Genomic DNA, 16,180 nt, shown 5'->3' on the forward strand with positions numbered 1-16,180 from the left:
TTATGTACTGCCCCTCCAGCTAACTTCTGTGTCTTGAAATCAGAAGTAAAAACAACCCTGGAGTTTCACAATGACTCTCTCCCATTCAAGCAGCAGTTATTAGTAGGTATACAGCAACTTAACACCAAAACCAACAACATTGTTCTTGGGGAAATCTCAACCAAGTTTCAAGCTTTTTTTTCTCTTTACTGTCATTCCAGTATTGCTTTCCAGGATGTAAATTAGGTGACATTATTCTACCATCCCATGAATAATGTAGAAAAAAGCAGTTAGGGTTGCAAGAATGAGCCAAAGGCTTAGACTGTGTTAATGCTACTGCATAATAGAAGTTTGAGGAGGGAAGGACCCCTTAAAGAGCAAGACCACTCCCCAAATGTCATACAAAATGTCCCTTTTATTCCACAGGAGTTGTAAGGACACTACAAAAATTAAGCTAGCAAAAAGCTTTGGTCTATGGCTTGCAAGATTACCTGTGGAAAATTAAATCCACGTTTACATTCCAGTATGCAACAGTTCCTAGAGGGAGAATGCTGAAAAGAGATTCTATGTAAGTAGCTGAACAACTTTTTCAGATATTCTGCTGCTGTGTATTTCATAACTTCACAATAGTTACAAATAAATAAAAGGCATAATCTTCCATAAAAGATGGAAAAAAGTTTCAGTACTTGGAACTGCTAATACATGTCTAGTGTAGCGTTTATTCATCTACAAAATTACAGTGTTTTTACAAGAGTGTAGATAAACTTCACTAAAGAAGCATTGTGTCTACTACTGCACTATAGCAATGCAAATTAAATTTAACTCGAAACTAGAAAAATATTTGAATACCTCAATCTTTTTCTGAATTAATTAACCTTGAAAATCTTTGTCTCAAATTTTTCTCTTTGTCTTTTGTTTTAGGTAAACAGAATATTTGTATTTTGTCTTAGATAAACAGAATATTAAGGCACGACTTTTTGGCATTTGCTTTATCATGGAAGAGGAACACTTTCAGTAGGGTTGAAATGCTGTATTGTCCCTGTGTTGATCTGCGTGGGCAGAGCTTTTCTGGCACTGCTTGGTGTCACCGAGCCCCCTCAGAGCCTGTGCTGAGCGCTCGCAGTGGGGCAGAGCTGCGCTGGGAGAGCGGGACTCGCCTGCCCCGGCGGTACCGGGGCTTTTTCGGTCGATGTCTGGGGCGCCGCTGCCCTTCTGTTCCCCAGCGAGCTTTGTAAACTTTTACAGAGAGCCGGGGCTGAGGCAAACCTGGAGGGCGCGGACGAACCCTCCTGGACACGGCCCCTTAGTAATGGACTGTCAGCGCAGACCTTCCGACTCTGCGGGAAAGCTGCCGGGGACCGGGCCGGGACAGGGACAGTGGGCGGGTGCCCGCGGGGCGCGGGCCGGGCCGGGGGGGCCGCGCTCCCCGAGCCGCCGGCAGGAGGAGACGGGAGGGGACGGGGCGTCCCGGGCCGCTCGGGTTCCTCATTTGCCGGCTGGGCCGAGCCTCCCGCAGCCTCCGTGCCGGGCACCGGGGGCGATGGACTACGACCACAACAAGGCGCTGCTGCTGGAGCTGCAGAGGGCGGCCGGGACCGGTAACGATCGCTGCGCCGACTGCGGGGACCCAGGTGAGGCGGCTCGGCCGGGCAGCGCCCCTCGGCCCCCGGAGCCGCTGCCGAGCGGACAGCGGCCGTGACGAGGGGCTCGGGCCGTGGCGGCGTATGGGCGCCGGCCGTCCTGGTCCGCAGCTGGGTCCGCTCGGTCCGTGCGGGGCACGGCCGCGCCCCTCGCTCCGCGTCCCGCAGGGCGGCTGCGGGCCGGTCCGGGGACGCGGCTCTCGGGGAGCCCCGCGGGGCCAGGGAACCGCAGCCGGGGACGGCAAACGACCTCAGCACCAGGCGCTTCCCCGGGTTATTTGTGGACAGGGCACGAGGCTGCAGGAGGAGGAGGGGGCGTGGGGTGACTTCTAGCTCGGGGAATGTCTGTGCGCAAGGGTTGGGGCAGGAAAAGCACGCAAAACCCGGCGGAGCCCCCGCGCCGCGCTGGCGCCCGTGCGCGTTCGGGTGGGTCAGGCGGGAGCCAGCGGGAGCTGAAAAAGGCGACAAGTTGCTTCTGTTTAGCGTGATAGGGAGAAGTGGGCGGTGGCGCAAGCCAAGGAAATGGTCCTGCCAGAACGCTCAATGCCTGTAGGGATGCACCTGTCAAAGCTGCTTCAGGGGATGTAGCAGCAGCAAGAGCGGGAGCCTTCGCGGACACGGACAGAGCCCGCGCTGTCGGTGGTTGTATTCCGTTGTACTCTCCATAGGCTGCACTGTCGGCACCTTCCTGCCACTGTTAGTTCAGCAACAGCAGCTTTTCATGCAGAACTAATAATTAGCTGAGCTTTTCTATCACCTCTCACCTGCCTGCACAGTCACCTTAATTTTAAATCAAATAGGCAGTTAAAGAGTGTAGAAACGCAGGGCCCACATCGTTCACTGGAGAAAGCAGGTATTGTTCCCCCAAACACAGTGAAGTGACAGCCATAAACAGTGGGGTGGGATTCGAGGTCTTTACTAGATGTGAAGCCTGGGCTATGCATCCGATGTGGGTTTTCATCCTTGCCAGTGGATGTGCCTTTTCCTGTGTATTAATTGATTGTTTGTGTTTTTATCTAGATCCAGAGTGGGCTTCTTACAAACTTGGAATATTCATTTGTTTGAATTGCTCTGGAATTCATCGCAATCTTCCTGAAATCAGCAGAGTCAAATCCCTTCGGCTTGACTTCTGGGAGAGAAATTTAATAGAGGTATAGAGGAAAAAGTAATAATTCTCCACATTTCATAACCTTCCCTGCCATGTAATTCCTGTGCCATCCACCACGGACAGTGCAACAGAGCCGTGTTAACTGCATGGGTTACTGTAGGGGATTTTTATAACCTGCTCGATCAAATCACACTGATAGGTCACTGATAGGTGGGTGCCATTGCCCACCATGTTCCTAACAGTCTATGGTATGTATGTGTATTTTTGTATACACAGTAACTTCTTCCTGTGGCTTAGAAACCGACAAATATTTCCTGGTAGTATGTTCAATTAAGAAAGCAACATACTCTTCTTAAATTTTGGTTCAGCCTCTCAGCATTCAGTTTAATTGTGTTAATAATACAATCACAGTTAATATCTGGGAGGAGATGAAGGAATGGGGAGATCATATATAAATTTTCTCCTAATTTTCTTTTGTTCTTTTCATCAACAACCACAGTTTGTATTTTTTCACAAATGGTTCAGAACTGTAAATACTGAAAAAGGTGCATCCACCTAAAACCAGCAAACTATCATGCCAAAGGGAATTGATAAATGTATGTAAATACACTCTGAAAGTTATGGCAAGACTCCGAAAAAAGTGCAGCACTCCCTTTGATACAAGTCTCATTCTATGTTTATGACATAGTGTTGATTTGCAGTGGCACACCTAACTGTAATTTATTTTGTATTTCAGTTTATGAGGAATCATGGGAATCTCTGGGCCAAAGCTAAATATGAGGCAAAGGTCCCTCCATTCTATTACACCCCCAAGTCCCATGACTGCATGTAAGTTGATGGTGTATTCACTGCTGCAGACCTTTGCATTTGCTTCCCTTTCAGGTCTCCCTGGCTGGCTGCTGAAGCTAGAGTAAAGACAGATCAGCTTTATCCATGTTTTCCTCTTTCAGGGTTTTAAGACAGCAATGGATTAGAGCTAAATATGAGCGTGGAGAATTTCTTGACACTGGAGTCTGCCAGGATCCCTGTTCTGCAGGTAAAAGGATTGTCAGTGAGGTCTCAGCCTCAAGGCCAACAGCACAATGTCCTGTTGGCAGCTTTGGAGATCACTAAGGCTGGCTTGTCACATTTGAACTGCTGGATGTGCAGTCACTGCTTTGAGTCTAGCTTTGAGAAGAAACTCCTAAGAAAAGGCACTTACACAAGTGCAAGGGTATATTCAGATCTTACAGTTCTCTATTTCTTCCACTTATTTTTTCATGAGGGAAAAATTCTCAGATGGAGAAGAGACTTGAAACTGTGCCACATCACCCTTAGCTAAATACTCCTGCCCTTGTGCCACCCTTCTCTGACACTTTTCTGTCTGCTCTGCAGGCAGCCGTGAAGGATGCCTCTGGAAGCTTGGGAAGGGACGCAGACAGTTCCAGAAGAGGCAGTTTCTCCTGTCAGCAAAGGAAGGGGTGATGAAGTACTACACCAAAGAAGTGAGTTCTTTAGTCAGAGCTGGCCATAGGTAGCAGGTCTACACCCACCCTCAGACCTTGCTCTTTTTGGGCAAAACCCAGCACAAGTAGCTTTGTTTCTAGTTTTGTGGCCAGCCTGTACTTAGAGGAGTGGACAAGTTTCTCCCTTAACATATGTGGTATATTGGGCAATTTTGGATTTAGTTCTTTTTCTCTTCCCTTATCTCAACCTTGCAGCCTCCTCTTTCTTAGTGAACAAAGGAAATGGGTACTGGCAGTTGAATAGCAAGACAAAGAAGAGATCTGCTGGCAGTTGTTACCTCTTACATTACCAGAATATCCTCTCATCAGCTCCTGCAGCAGGGTTCTCTCATGACTCCTATCTGTGAGAGACTGTAGCTAGCTGTTCTCTAACTGGGAGGCTGGAGATAGACCTTTCCCTTGCAATGCACACCCAGCCCTCTTCAGTAGTGATCCAGCATTTTTGAAGGAATTTTTCTAAGTGGTTTTATGTTGCATGTAGTTAAGGCTTTATGTTTCAGGTATATGCAATGTTCAGATATTTTAGGATGTCTGCTTTCTTCTCAGTAGGGGTCTAGGTCTCATACAGCTGATCTGTCCTGCAATGCATTCCCTGAGAACACTTTAATACAGTGATGCTTTTCATTTCACAGTCCAAAGTTCCAAAAGCCGTTATCAGCCTTGAGACTCTGAATGCAATGTTCCAGGTGGAGAAAATAGGACACAGTCATGGGCTGCAGATCACATACATCACAGATGGTCAAACAAGGAACCTTTTTGTCTATCACGAAAGTGGAAAGGTGAATATAATGGAGATTCTGGAGCAAGCAAGATGCTTAGATGTTGGATCTATATTTTGGAAGAGTTACTGTGTCTGCTAGATCCGGTTTTAGTTGGCATCACTAAGACTTGTAGAATATAACAAGTTGCAGAATTTGATACTCCTAACTGTAGCATCTAACTGTAGCATCCTGCTCCTTTTCTGTTGGGGCATATATTCAACCTCACCCTTTGGATAGTCTGAAGTGGTGCATGGATGTAAATCTCTGTAGGGTACTGCCTCATGGTTTTATGTGGGTTTTTTTACAATTTAATGGTTAAATTTTTGGCACGCATAGAGAATATTGTTCTACATTATTTCCAAGGCAGCAATGATAATTTTAAAAGGTATCTCTATAGATATTGTTAGACTTCTGTTTCTTCCTTCACCAGAGTTCTTGTGTCTTTCCAGGTAGAGGTTTTTAAGCAACCCATAACTGAATCAACTGAAAAAGCCTGTGTATACACACTTGGGAGACTGTCCATGCTGAGAATGTCTTGGACCTCCCAGGAGGGGCATTCTTAAATTATTTTCAGGGGTCAATGTTTTTCAGGTGTCTGGGACAAATAAATCACTGACTCTCTCTGCCCCTTGGGGAGAAAGTACCTCTTTACAAAGAGGTCACAAGGAAGGAGAAAAGCATTTTGGAGAAGCAGTGCTCTTATTGTTCTTGTTGATCTTTATGTCTGTGTTTGCTGTTTTCCCAGGAGATTGTTGACTGGTTCAATGCTATTCGGGCAGCACGTTACCATTATCTCAGAACAACCTTCCCAAATGTCCCTGAGCCTGAGGTGAGAACTCAACAGGGCTTGAAGCAGTCTAGCCAAATATAGCATGGGAAAACATTTTCTCACTACTTCTGACAGAGTCAGGTGCTTAAAAAGCAGCACTTGGGTTCAGGGAATGGACAGAAGAGGTAGAAGGAAAGGCCACACTGAATAACATGAAAAAATTTGGTTGGCATTTAAGGCCTTAAAGTCTCCATGTGATTCTTACACAGTGCAATCTCTCAAAAATATTCTGTTCCTTCTTCAGACTTCCTTTTACCAAGCAGCCAAAAAAATCCCAGACCCCAAAAGCCACAATTGATGGTGATTAACTTTCACAAAAACAGAGCAGAAATGCAATCTTGAATGAGACAGCCTGTCCTGGTTTTGGTTGGGACAGACACAGACTTTTTTTGTGTTTGTGTTCTCCTAGCTCATACCCAGGATCACAAGAAGTTTTGTCAAAGAAGGATATATGGAGAAAACAGGACCAAAAGTAAGTGCATATTTGGCATTACACAAACAGGATCATTCCAGATAGAGAATATTTGGAAGTGCATTGATCCTGACTTGTAGGATCAGTGAATCTCTGCTTCCTGGGTTGATAAAAGAAACCATATTCAAACCTGTCACGTTCTATTTTGTGTGGAAAATAAGATCGGGAAGAAGAATCCTTGAGGAGTAAGCAAAGTGGATTAGCTGTCAATGGACATGCAAAGTGCTATTACACAACACCACATGGATTGTTACATCTGCTAACTGCAGCTCCTGCTACAGCAGAACATGATGTGCTGACCTCCCCTACTTCTCTGTTTCACTTAAGAGTCCGTTGCACTTAAGTCACATCTACTTAGAGCAGCAAATTATCATTTGAGCAAATTTCTCTACAGTGAAGCCAATAGTTTGGTTTGTTTTATTGTGGGAAGTGTTTGGGCCAGTACTCTTGGAACAGAAGAGCAGGGTTTTGGGCACTGCTGAAGGAGGAGATAAAGATCTGAGGTCTTGTTTGAACACAGCCACTTCTTGCCTTGCTCTTCTCTGAGTGAAGCATGAGCCACGTCCTATTATAAAGTGCAGCAGTGCAGTGCTGATACTGAATATGCTGGGTTTTGGCTCAGCTTGTGCCAGTGTTCCAACACCTCTTCTGCAGGTATTTGCACAGAGCATGAAAGATTTTGTGTTTTCCTCCTGAGGCCTAAATTCTGCTTAATCTGAGTTGAGTCCTAGAAGAGGCCTCTTCAGTTCAGCCTGGAGCAATTAATAGCTCAGGAATGGTCAGGTAAGTGTAGCTGATGGAATTAGCACCAAAAAAAACCAACGAGTACTGTACACCCAAAATTCCAGGGACAGCCTCCCTGATCAGATTGTTGAAATTGATTGCTCACTCTCTTCACTATCACCACTCAGGGGTTGTTCTCTGCAGTGCTTTCAATCCATTTCATGCAACTTCCTTAATCCTGTTAGTTTGATTACTTCCCTGCCCAAAGGATTGTCATTGAATGTAAATCTGTATTTTGAGCCCAGGGAGAAGAGAGAGCTGAGGGCTGCACACAACAGTCCTGTTAGCAGTTGCAGGAATGAAGAAAACTGAACTCCAGCTCCAAGTCATTTAAGTGGTCCTGGGATTTGAATAGACCAAAGTCTGCTTTGAGACTTGGATATTTAAAGAATTTCTAACATTTCCTTGCAGCAGAAGGAGGCCTTTAAGGTACGCTGGTTCTGCTTGGATTCTCAGGAAAGGAACCTGCTGTACTTTAAAAATCCACTGGTAAGAGGAGTGTTCTTTGTTCCACAGCCCCTTCATGAAGCAGGTGGGGAGGAAGGGTCTGTTCTCATCCACCTTTTCCAGTGGCTCTGCCAGACTGGAGCAGGCCCAGCCTCAAGAGCCCATCTCCCTTGCCAAAGGATGTCTCTGAAGCTGAGCTGGTTGGGAACTCTGGCCTGTACAGTGGCTGTGAGAAAGATCTTTTAAAAGTAACTGCTACTGCCTGTAGTGTTCATGCCCCCTCTCCCCCAGCCCTAGTGCCTGTGTGCCTGTAACCTTAGCCAAGATGAGCAATATTCCAGTTGACAGCCCCAATGTCCTGTTTTAGCCATGGGAATGTCCTTCCCTGCCCCTTCTGAACACCCAGCAACCAGCTCTGTGAGGGTGGGACCCTGCCTTCTCCTCCTTAGAATGCCTGTGAGTGCAAACTGCCCCTCTGTGTGTTCCCTGCTGGTGTCACTAGTCTGTGTCATTGGTTCCCCTCCGTGCATCCCCAGATCCTGTTCCATGTCAAAGGACAGAGCAGTGTCTGCTGGAGCTCCACTCTCTGCTGGCTAATGGCTGTTTTCTGCCTCCTTCTTCCCAGGATGCATTTGCACAGGGCCAGGTTTTCATCGGAAGGAGGGATGAGGGATATGAAGTACGAGATGATTTGCCCCAGAAAGTCTGGGTGAAGAAGAAAAAGCCAGTGATCACTCTGGTCACGCCAGTGAGAGAGTTTGTGTTTATCTGTGACAATGACAGGCAGCAGAGGGAGTGGATGGATGCCTTGAATGGAGTCATCACCCAGCTCTGATGTCCACAGGGAGGAGCAGACAGGCAGCTACATTCCACCTAGCTGCAGCTTCTGGCCACACAGGAACAGGGTTGTTTTCAGCAGAGTGGGATGAATGTTTCTTACAGCACTACATTTCTGGCACAATAAAAAAACAAGCCAAGTTTAAGTTGTGGAGGATATTGTAATGGAATCAGGCCTGTAATGGAATCACACAGATTCTTCTAGCTCCTTGCTTTCAACAGTCTCTACTGTTTGGCTTTTATGTGAGTGGCAAATCCAACATCCAATGATTTTTTCCAAAGCACAACTCCACAGGGTGCCCCAGTGAATGTGTCAAGAGTAAAGGATGAACATACATTGATCTGGCTCACCCAGGAACAGATGAAGCTTAATGAGCTTGATTAAACTGAACATTGAAAGGCAGAAGCAAGTTTTAAAAGTATTTTCTTCAGTGACTTGCTTGCAAACACTCCATGAATGAGGACTGGTGTTCAGTGTTGGAGGGGAGCCTTCTCATCAGGTACCACTGTGTGCAGGAGCTGATGGAGATTGCCCTGGCTGACACAGAGCACTGAATGTTCCATGCCTCAAGACAAAGTCTGAGATCTGGTTCTACCAAGCAGCAAGTAATTCACACATTTAATTCTCTTTACAGATGGTCTTATTTTGCAAATCAAGAGGAAGTCTTGCAGACCAAGTTTCTGGTGAGGCTTCCACCTTCTGCTGGCAATTGCCAGCTGGTCTTGAGATACTCGAAATAGTTCTTTTTTTACAGAAATGAGAAGTGCCAATATTTGCAGGAATTAGTGACACTAATTCTTCTTTCTCCTCAGCCCCACTTGCCCAATAGTGCAAAGGAATTGAATTGGTTCATCATTCTGCCTTTCTCAGCCAGCTCATTGTCCAGCTCTGGGTAATGTGCAGCAGTTTTATGTATTGGTGTGCTCCCATGAACTTCCCTGTGTTCCAGGCTCAGTCCCCACACACCCCATTCGTTCTAGCTCACATGGTGGTTCAGCAATTCTGTTAAACAGCCTAATCCTGCAGCTCCTGAAATCAACAGCAGCTTTTGAGTTGTACGAGGAACAATGCCAGTCTTAATTGTTATTTTGAGATGACCTGAGTAGCTTGGGATGACCTCGAAGGGTTTGATCCCTCCAGTAGCCTGGACTTCAGTCAGACGAGGTCTGCCCTGTGCTGGGCTGTGCCATTGCTCTCCCGGCTGGGTCAGCAGACTGCCCATGTCAGCAACTCTCACTATTACAAAATCGGGAAATTCACGGCGGAAATGAAATAGTGCAGATAACGGGGACTTTTTTGGACAGTCAATGAAAGGGAAGGCCAGGCTCTAGAGAGTTCTGCGTCACAGTCCATTTCCACCGGCAGCCCAAATCGTGCGACCAAGGCACGTGAGAAGAGCAGAGGAGAACAGAGCAAAGCAAAGCGGGGCAGAGCAGAGCGGGACAGAGCAAAGCAAAGCGGGGCAGAGCTGGGTAGGGCAGAGCCGGCGCGCCCGGGCCCTTCTCGCCCCGGAGGAGGGGCCGGGGGGAATCGAAACCGCGCGGCCGCTGCGCTCCGCCCCGGGCCGGGCCATGGCCGCCGTCATGGAGCTGGAGGGGCTGGAGCTGCACTGCTCCTGCTGCCTGCAGCTCTTCACGGAGCCCGTGCGGGTCCCGGGCTGCGGCCACAGCTTCTGCCGGGACTGCATCCTGCGGCACTGCGCGGGGCAGCCCCGCGTCCTCTGCCCGCTCTGCCGCTGCGCCTTCGAGCCTCGGCAGCTGCGGCCCAACCGCGAGCTGGCCGCGCTGCTCAGCCTCATCCCGCGGGAGCTGAAGGAAGAGCTGGAAGCACAGGAGGAGCCGGGAGCCCATGGAGCTGCTGCCTGCAACGGCCTGAGCTCGGCGGGGCGGGGCCGTGGGGAGAAGGTACGGCCGGGGGCAGCCCGGGGCTCCCCGCCACCGGGAGCTTCACCCCCGACATCCTGGGGCTCCTCCGCGACACCCCGGGACGTGCCGGGATGACATCCCCCGGCTCCTTCGGGAGATCCCCCGGCGGCATCCCCCGTCACCCAGGGAGTCCTGCCCGCCGCGTTCTGGGACAGCAGCCTCGGGACAGCCCGGGTTCCATCCCACGGCACAGTAACACATTGAGCACATGGGCTCGGCTCACAGTGTTGGGGGCTCAGTGGTGGTGTCTGACACATGGAGAGCTGCATAGCTCAATTAGAAGAACTAATACCTGTACGTATTCAGCCGATGCACAAAAGTTGTAAGTGACTTCTTTGTGCTGGGTGTTATTTATTGCATCGGCATTGCCTTGGAGGCTGCTGAAAGGACACATGGCATTGTTAGACAGTGCTACAGCTCCACCCAGCTTCATGGCACAAAATGGGACATTCATGATCTAGGTCTCTGCTTAAAACGACTCGCAGAGGAGGAGATGAGAAAAACGTGTTGATCTTCATTATTTTAGCACATATATATCTTTTTCAGTCAAGCTTAGACCGTATCGAAGCTCACAGTTATATAGTTGAATATTTAGTAATTGGTGACTGTTGATGTTGACTTAATTGTGATTATTCCTACTCAGAATTGTGTCTTTCAGGCACCTCCAAACAGTCTATTGCTTAACTAATATCAGTCATGTAGGGAATTTTTATTATCCCGCAGCTTAGCCTAGTTATGCTTTCTCTGAGGTTTATATAGATAAATAGTCCAATGTGTCACTTTAAAGGAGGAAGAGATATGGGAGAGCTCCAAGCAACAAGAAATAACTGCAGAGACCATCCACCTGTTGAAGAGAGATCTCAGTAAAACAAAGGTAGACATTGTACAATCATCACCTACAGTAACTTTCCACTGTTCTGGGCTGGAGATGTGGTTGACTGCAGGGTTGCCTTCCAGCTCAGAGCTGGAATCTGCCTTTTTATTTCCTTCTTTTCTGTCACAATTCTGTTTTTACTGATGAGGATGAATATGTGGCATCAGCTGCACTAATTTGTGTCTTGGCTGGCACAAAGGCCACTGGAATTGTGCATTGTTGCATTTTTCTTCTTATCCCAGGAGTAGCTTGAATGTTTCTGGTACATTTTGATGCAAATTACAAATCATAAGAGGAAATACTGAACTTTCTGAGTTGTCAAGCAGACTCCACTGGCTGTGAAATATTCATGATCCTTACCATGCCCAAAATCTCATTGCATGTAATGCAGGATAGTGTCAAATGTATTTTATTCCTTTGAATAATGTTTTCTGGTCTGCAGGGGTCAGTCAAAGAGCACATTGGATGGGGCAGTAATTCTCATATTCCATGCATCTTTCCTAACCACACAATGATCTCCATATTTTCTGCCTTTCAGGAATATACATCTCAGATCAAAAGCCAGATTATTAAAGATTTCTGTTGCATGAAGGAATATGTTGAAAGACAGGAGAGAAACACACTGATGTTCATTGAACAACAGCAAAAAGCTGCTCAACAGAAAATTGAACAGACTATTCACCAGCTCACAGACATCAAAGGCCAAACTGTAAGTGATGAAATGAAGTGGCAGAATATGAGTAGAAACTCAAGCTCACTGTCTGGGATAGCTGAATACGTACAGAGCACCTTTGAGGTCCCCACTGCACCATTCTCATAGAGAAAATGGAGTCAATCCATGGACATTGCTGTCAGCAGGGAAAGTAAGAAATTCAGAGGAAAAAAAATTACTGAGAGAGGCACAGGCTGGGAATGGAATTCAGAATTAGATTTTTTTCAAGGATACTGGTGAGCTGGAATGAAGTGGGAGCTGCAGGGCTGAAATCCAGTCCTCAGTCAAATCTAAAGTCAAGATCTTTTGTGATCTTTTTATTTTCCAGAATTTGTATTTACACACAGGTACGCAAGTTAAAAAACTCACAGAGTTATTCAATATTTTGTAACAGTTTTCTTGTGGAAAACACGTCAAGGGCCCTCAAAAGGTGCAGTTAAAGCACTTCAGATTGTGCAGAGCCGGGTTTGCTGTTGAAAACAACAGTGCCAAGTGATGCAAGTTAGCCAGCAGGAATTTGGAGTGGGGCTCTCTGGGTGGGGCAGTGCCATGAGACAGAATTGGCCTTCCAGGACCCAGGCACAGGTGCCCACATTGGAATTCACCTGATCCAGGGTCCCATTACAGGCAGTGAAGGGAAATGGGTACTTTCAGTGTTATCTGGCCTACCTGAGATATATCCTCCTGCAAAGGAGATTAATCCAGCCTCCAAAAGGCTGTTTCTTCCTACAGACTGTACACACAGACTAACAGAGCAACTTCAGATGTAGATTTCCACAATTTGTAAATTTAGGCAAACTAGGTTTACCCTTTCCTCACACTGATACATTTTCAAACTTTTGGTTTCGGTTCTAGAAGAAAAAGAAGGAAGTAAAGAGAGTAACTTTGTGTATTCATATGAATACTTAAGGAAGTTGTGATATATATGTATAAAAGAAAAATTAGTTGCATTCTTGGTTTTCTTGGGGAAAACAGTCTTTTTATTTTTTAATAAGAATATCCTTCACTATTTTCTATGAGATTTCGGGTTGGTTGCTCAGGTAATAGTCCTATAAAGGAAACCTTGGATACAAAGAATAACATTCTTGGGGAGATCACTGCTCTTTTTCCACTTGGGCTTTATATTACAATCTGATCTGCGAGATTAAGTAACTGCTGCTGTTTACATCTTTCCCCTGATCCTTTTGTCATTATTAGAGAGATTTATGTGAGAGGCAGAGGCACGAAGGCTCGCCTTTGACAATAAATAAAATTACACTTGATGAAAAGCTTAATGTTGTCAAAAGTGCTGTAGAAGATCTTAAGAGAAAGTTGGAAATTTTACTCTTGGAGAATTATGCTCAGCATCTCCCACCAGGTGAGTTTCCCTTATTTTGAAATATTTTTCTTAAAGGCAGTGGATTTAGCAAATAGAGTAAAAAATTACTTTGTGCAAATAAAACAAGAAACACAATACTCAGCAAATACTAAAGAACACTGTAAAATTTTTTAAGACAGAAACTGCTTTATCTTCATAGAATGATCCAACTGCTTTACCCATCTCACTCTTTTACAGTTTGCCTCTGACCACACCAGCATAGAGTGTTTTGTTAATTTTGGGTTAAAATGTTTGCCTACACATCCTTTGTAATTCATGCAATCAAAAAATGCAGCTCCTAGTTTTGCGCTTGAACAAGTAGCTGGGTTTATTTAAGGTGTGTTTTCCTTTAGAAGCTTAAATACCTCCTATGTACATTTTGAAGAAATGCCTTAACACTTCATTTATTTTTTGTATTTAGTGCATCCTCCAGACTTAGACCAGGAGCCAAGTGTCAGCTCATCACCTCCAGAGTCTGCAGAAAGTCCTGAACCAACCATTTCCAGCCAGTTTTCTCAGTGTAAGTATCCAAGCCAGCAGCACTCTCAACCACATACATGCAGGTGACCCTGAGACTGGATTTGCAGAAGAAAACTGTCCTTGCCAACATCAGCAGGAAATGTGTCTGTTTACTGAAGCGTGGAAACACAATGGAGTTGCCCTGAATGAATCAGTTACTGGCACATAATGTAACATTGTACCTGACTGCGGATGTAGGATAAAAAAGAGATAAGAAAACTGTTTTGTGTAAGCTGTGTGGGTGGCTTGTGCTGCCTGTGGAGTCTGAGCTGGTGTACGGGCAGTTACTGCACCTCACTGATCTTTGCTGTTAAGCTGTAGTTAATCCAGTTGTTACTTGAATTCTGCAACATTTTGACAGAAACATTTTTGCAGTCAACACACTGTACTACAGCTGTAGCTTAACACAGCAAACTAATGTTTTTGCTGATAAAATGTGTAAGAACTTGTCCCAGTGAACAGATGACTGTAAGCTTTGTGAGGGTAAGCATCCCATTTTTTACTGACAAAAAGGTAATTTTTAAAAAAAAAGATTGTGGCTAGGAATAAAATCCATCTGGTAGGGTAGAAGGTACTTTCACCTTTCCACTGGAGTGCATATGAGTCCGTAATGGATATTTACACAGTTGTGCCTGTTAAATGTTTCAGTATGCCCAGGATACAGTTGATAGTGCTTGGTTGAGGATTTTTGAACTTTGATTCAGGTTTATGGCTTGATTATTGGGTTTCATTTCTCTTCTGGATCGGGGATACACCTGCCTTCTTGTTGCCTGCATGTGAGAATATTTTCCTTTCTGTCTTCCAGGGGCAGATGATGTGACTTTTGACCCCACAAGAGTACACGAGCGCCTGGCACTCACAGCCCAGAACAGGAGGGTGATGGTTTCCAGCCACCTGACCAGTTATCAACCATCACCCAAAAGATTCTGCATCAGCCAAGTCATGTGTTCACAGGGCTTCTCTACGGGGTGCCACTACTGGGAAGTAATTACCAAGGACAGTGATGGATGGGCTGTTGGAGTTGCTCATGAAATGATTGGTAAAAGGGACAAATTGGGAAGAACTGAGCATTCCTGGTGTGTAGAATGGCTGGGTCCTAAAAAACAGCTGTCAGCGTGGCATAAGGATCAAGAAACATTATTGCACAAGGACAAACCACTGAAGGTTGGAGTTTTCCTGGAACTACAGAAGAAGACTGTGTCATTTTACTCAGTCTCTGACAAAGAAATGCTTTTGCACACCTTTGAAATCAGTACCTCAGATCCTCTCTACCCTGCTTTCTGGCTGTACACCCTAGAAAGAAATGGATCTTTAACTATAAGTCAGCCAAACAGGAGATAAAGCCTGCTGAGAACAGGGACAATTTTGCCAATGACCACAGAGTTTCTATAAAAGCCTCAGTGTTTAGCACAGGAGCGTACCAAGGAATGAATGCATAACTACCCAGGCTTTCCTGGGAATCAGCCACTGATACTTCTGTCTGCTCTGCTTCTCTTCACGCTGTGCTCTGGTCTAGCCATACTTCATTAAAGCAATTTCAGCCTGTGCCAAAGGCAGTAACCACCCCTGTAGGAGTCAGGTGGGTTTCTCAAGCAGCTTTAAGTAGTCCCAGGATATTCCTAGGAAAGAATGGACTAAGGAAGCTCTAATGTTGGGGATAAGCCTTTCTCATTGACCTCATTTTTCCTATATTGATACAAAAAAACATACAGAAGAACAGATTATGCCATTACTTTCTGTCAAGTGAGTTTTCTTTAGACAGATCTGATTGATTAAGGAATGCTCAGAGGGTAAGAATGTTACTGATCTTGGGTATGAAAATCTTTCCCTTTAGGGTAGGCAGTAACTGTGAAATAGGCTTTGGATTTGAGGACCTGACGCTTCAGGGAGGTGTCCCAGAAGAACATCATCTCCCCAGAACCATATTTTAGTCTTGCCCTGGCCAAAGGGTTGTCATTCCTGGTGGTGGTATGACCATGGTCATGCTTGTGAAGCAGATGTTGGGGTGTGTTTATACCAGCTAATAAATCATGTGGTCACTTTAGTGCCCTTTTAAAGGACCTGCAAGCAGGACTCTGTCATGGGAAGGCCCATCTGGTCTTGCCAGCGAGCCTGAGACAAAGAGCTTCTCAGTTGCCTGTTGGGGGGGTGAAGGAACCAGAGCTGAGGTCCCATAAAAGCTATGGACAACTTGATTTTTGGGAGATCCACTGCTTCATGCAGGCACACTGAAAACAGCATTCCCAAGAAGCAAAAGCTTTTTCAGGAAGACTTTGGCATTCCAGAATTGACAAAATAAATAGTTTATTGTGAATAAAGCATATGGGATTCAACTATTTCATTTAGTGGAATGGAGCTCCTTGTCTTTTAAAGTAATTGACAGAACTGCTGCTCACCATCAGAGTTACTCTGCTGCCACTGAACACTCTGA

General features: G+C 45.8%; 2 protein-coding genes across 2 annotated transcripts; both read left to right on the forward strand.

Annotated features, from left to right (window-relative positions):
• The first annotated feature begins 1,463 nt into the window (after positions 1-1,463).
• On the forward strand, positions 1,464-8,359 carry ADAP2 (ArfGAP with dual PH domains 2). Its single transcript, XM_030962365.1, has 10 exons — positions 1,464-1,610; positions 2,640-2,770; positions 3,464-3,555; positions 3,678-3,763; positions 4,102-4,211; positions 4,865-5,011; positions 5,739-5,822; positions 6,232-6,294; positions 7,489-7,566; positions 8,150-8,359. The coding sequence occupies exons 1-10, from the start codon at positions 1,520-1,522 to the stop codon at positions 8,357-8,359; spliced, it is 1,092 nt and encodes a 363-aa protein (XP_030818225.1). The 5' UTR covers positions 1,464-1,519.
• A 1,553-nt stretch (positions 8,360-9,912) lies between these two features.
• Positions 9,913-16,067, forward strand: RNF135 (ring finger protein 135). Its single transcript, XM_030961958.1, has 6 exons — positions 9,913-10,266; positions 11,075-11,161; positions 11,700-11,870; positions 13,071-13,230; positions 13,652-13,750; positions 14,555-16,067. Exons 1-6 carry the CDS (start codon positions 9,934-9,936, stop codon positions 15,088-15,090), a joined length of 1,386 nt encoding a protein of 461 aa, XP_030817818.1. The 5' UTR covers positions 9,913-9,933; the 3' UTR covers positions 15,091-16,067.
• The last annotated feature ends 113 nt before the right edge of the window (positions 16,068-16,180 follow it).

Source organism: Camarhynchus parvulus, chromosome 18 (genome assembly GCF_901933205.1).
Source record: "Camarhynchus parvulus chromosome 18, STF_HiC, whole genome shotgun sequence".
NCBI classification, from domain to species: domain Eukaryota; kingdom Metazoa; phylum Chordata; class Aves; order Passeriformes; family Thraupidae; genus Camarhynchus; species Camarhynchus parvulus.

Bases quoted from the DNA above. Each gene is read 5' to 3' on its own strand.
- RNF135 (XM_030961958.1), top strand. From the start codon at position 9,934: ATGGCCGCCGTCATGGAGCTGGAGGGGCTGGAGCTGCACTGCTCCTGC. The intron at 10,267-11,074 runs GTACGGCCGGGG...GTCACTTTAAAG, and splicing joins GGCGGGGCCGTGGGGAGAAG to GAGGAAGAGATATGGGAGAG. The intron at 13,231-13,651 runs GTGAGTTTCCCT...TTTTGTATTTAG, and splicing joins TGCTCAGCATCTCCCACCAG to TGCATCCTCCAGACTTAGAC.
- ADAP2 (XM_030962365.1), top strand. From the start codon at position 1,520: ATGGACTACGACCACAACAAGGCGCTGCTGCTGGAGCTGCAGAGGGCG. The intron at 1,611-2,639 runs GTGAGGCGGCTC...GTTTTTATCTAG, and splicing joins CGCCGACTGCGGGGACCCAG to ATCCAGAGTGGGCTTCTTAC. The intron at 3,764-4,101 runs GTAAAAGGATTG...TCTGCTCTGCAG, and splicing joins CCAGGATCCCTGTTCTGCAG to GCAGCCGTGAAGGATGCCTC.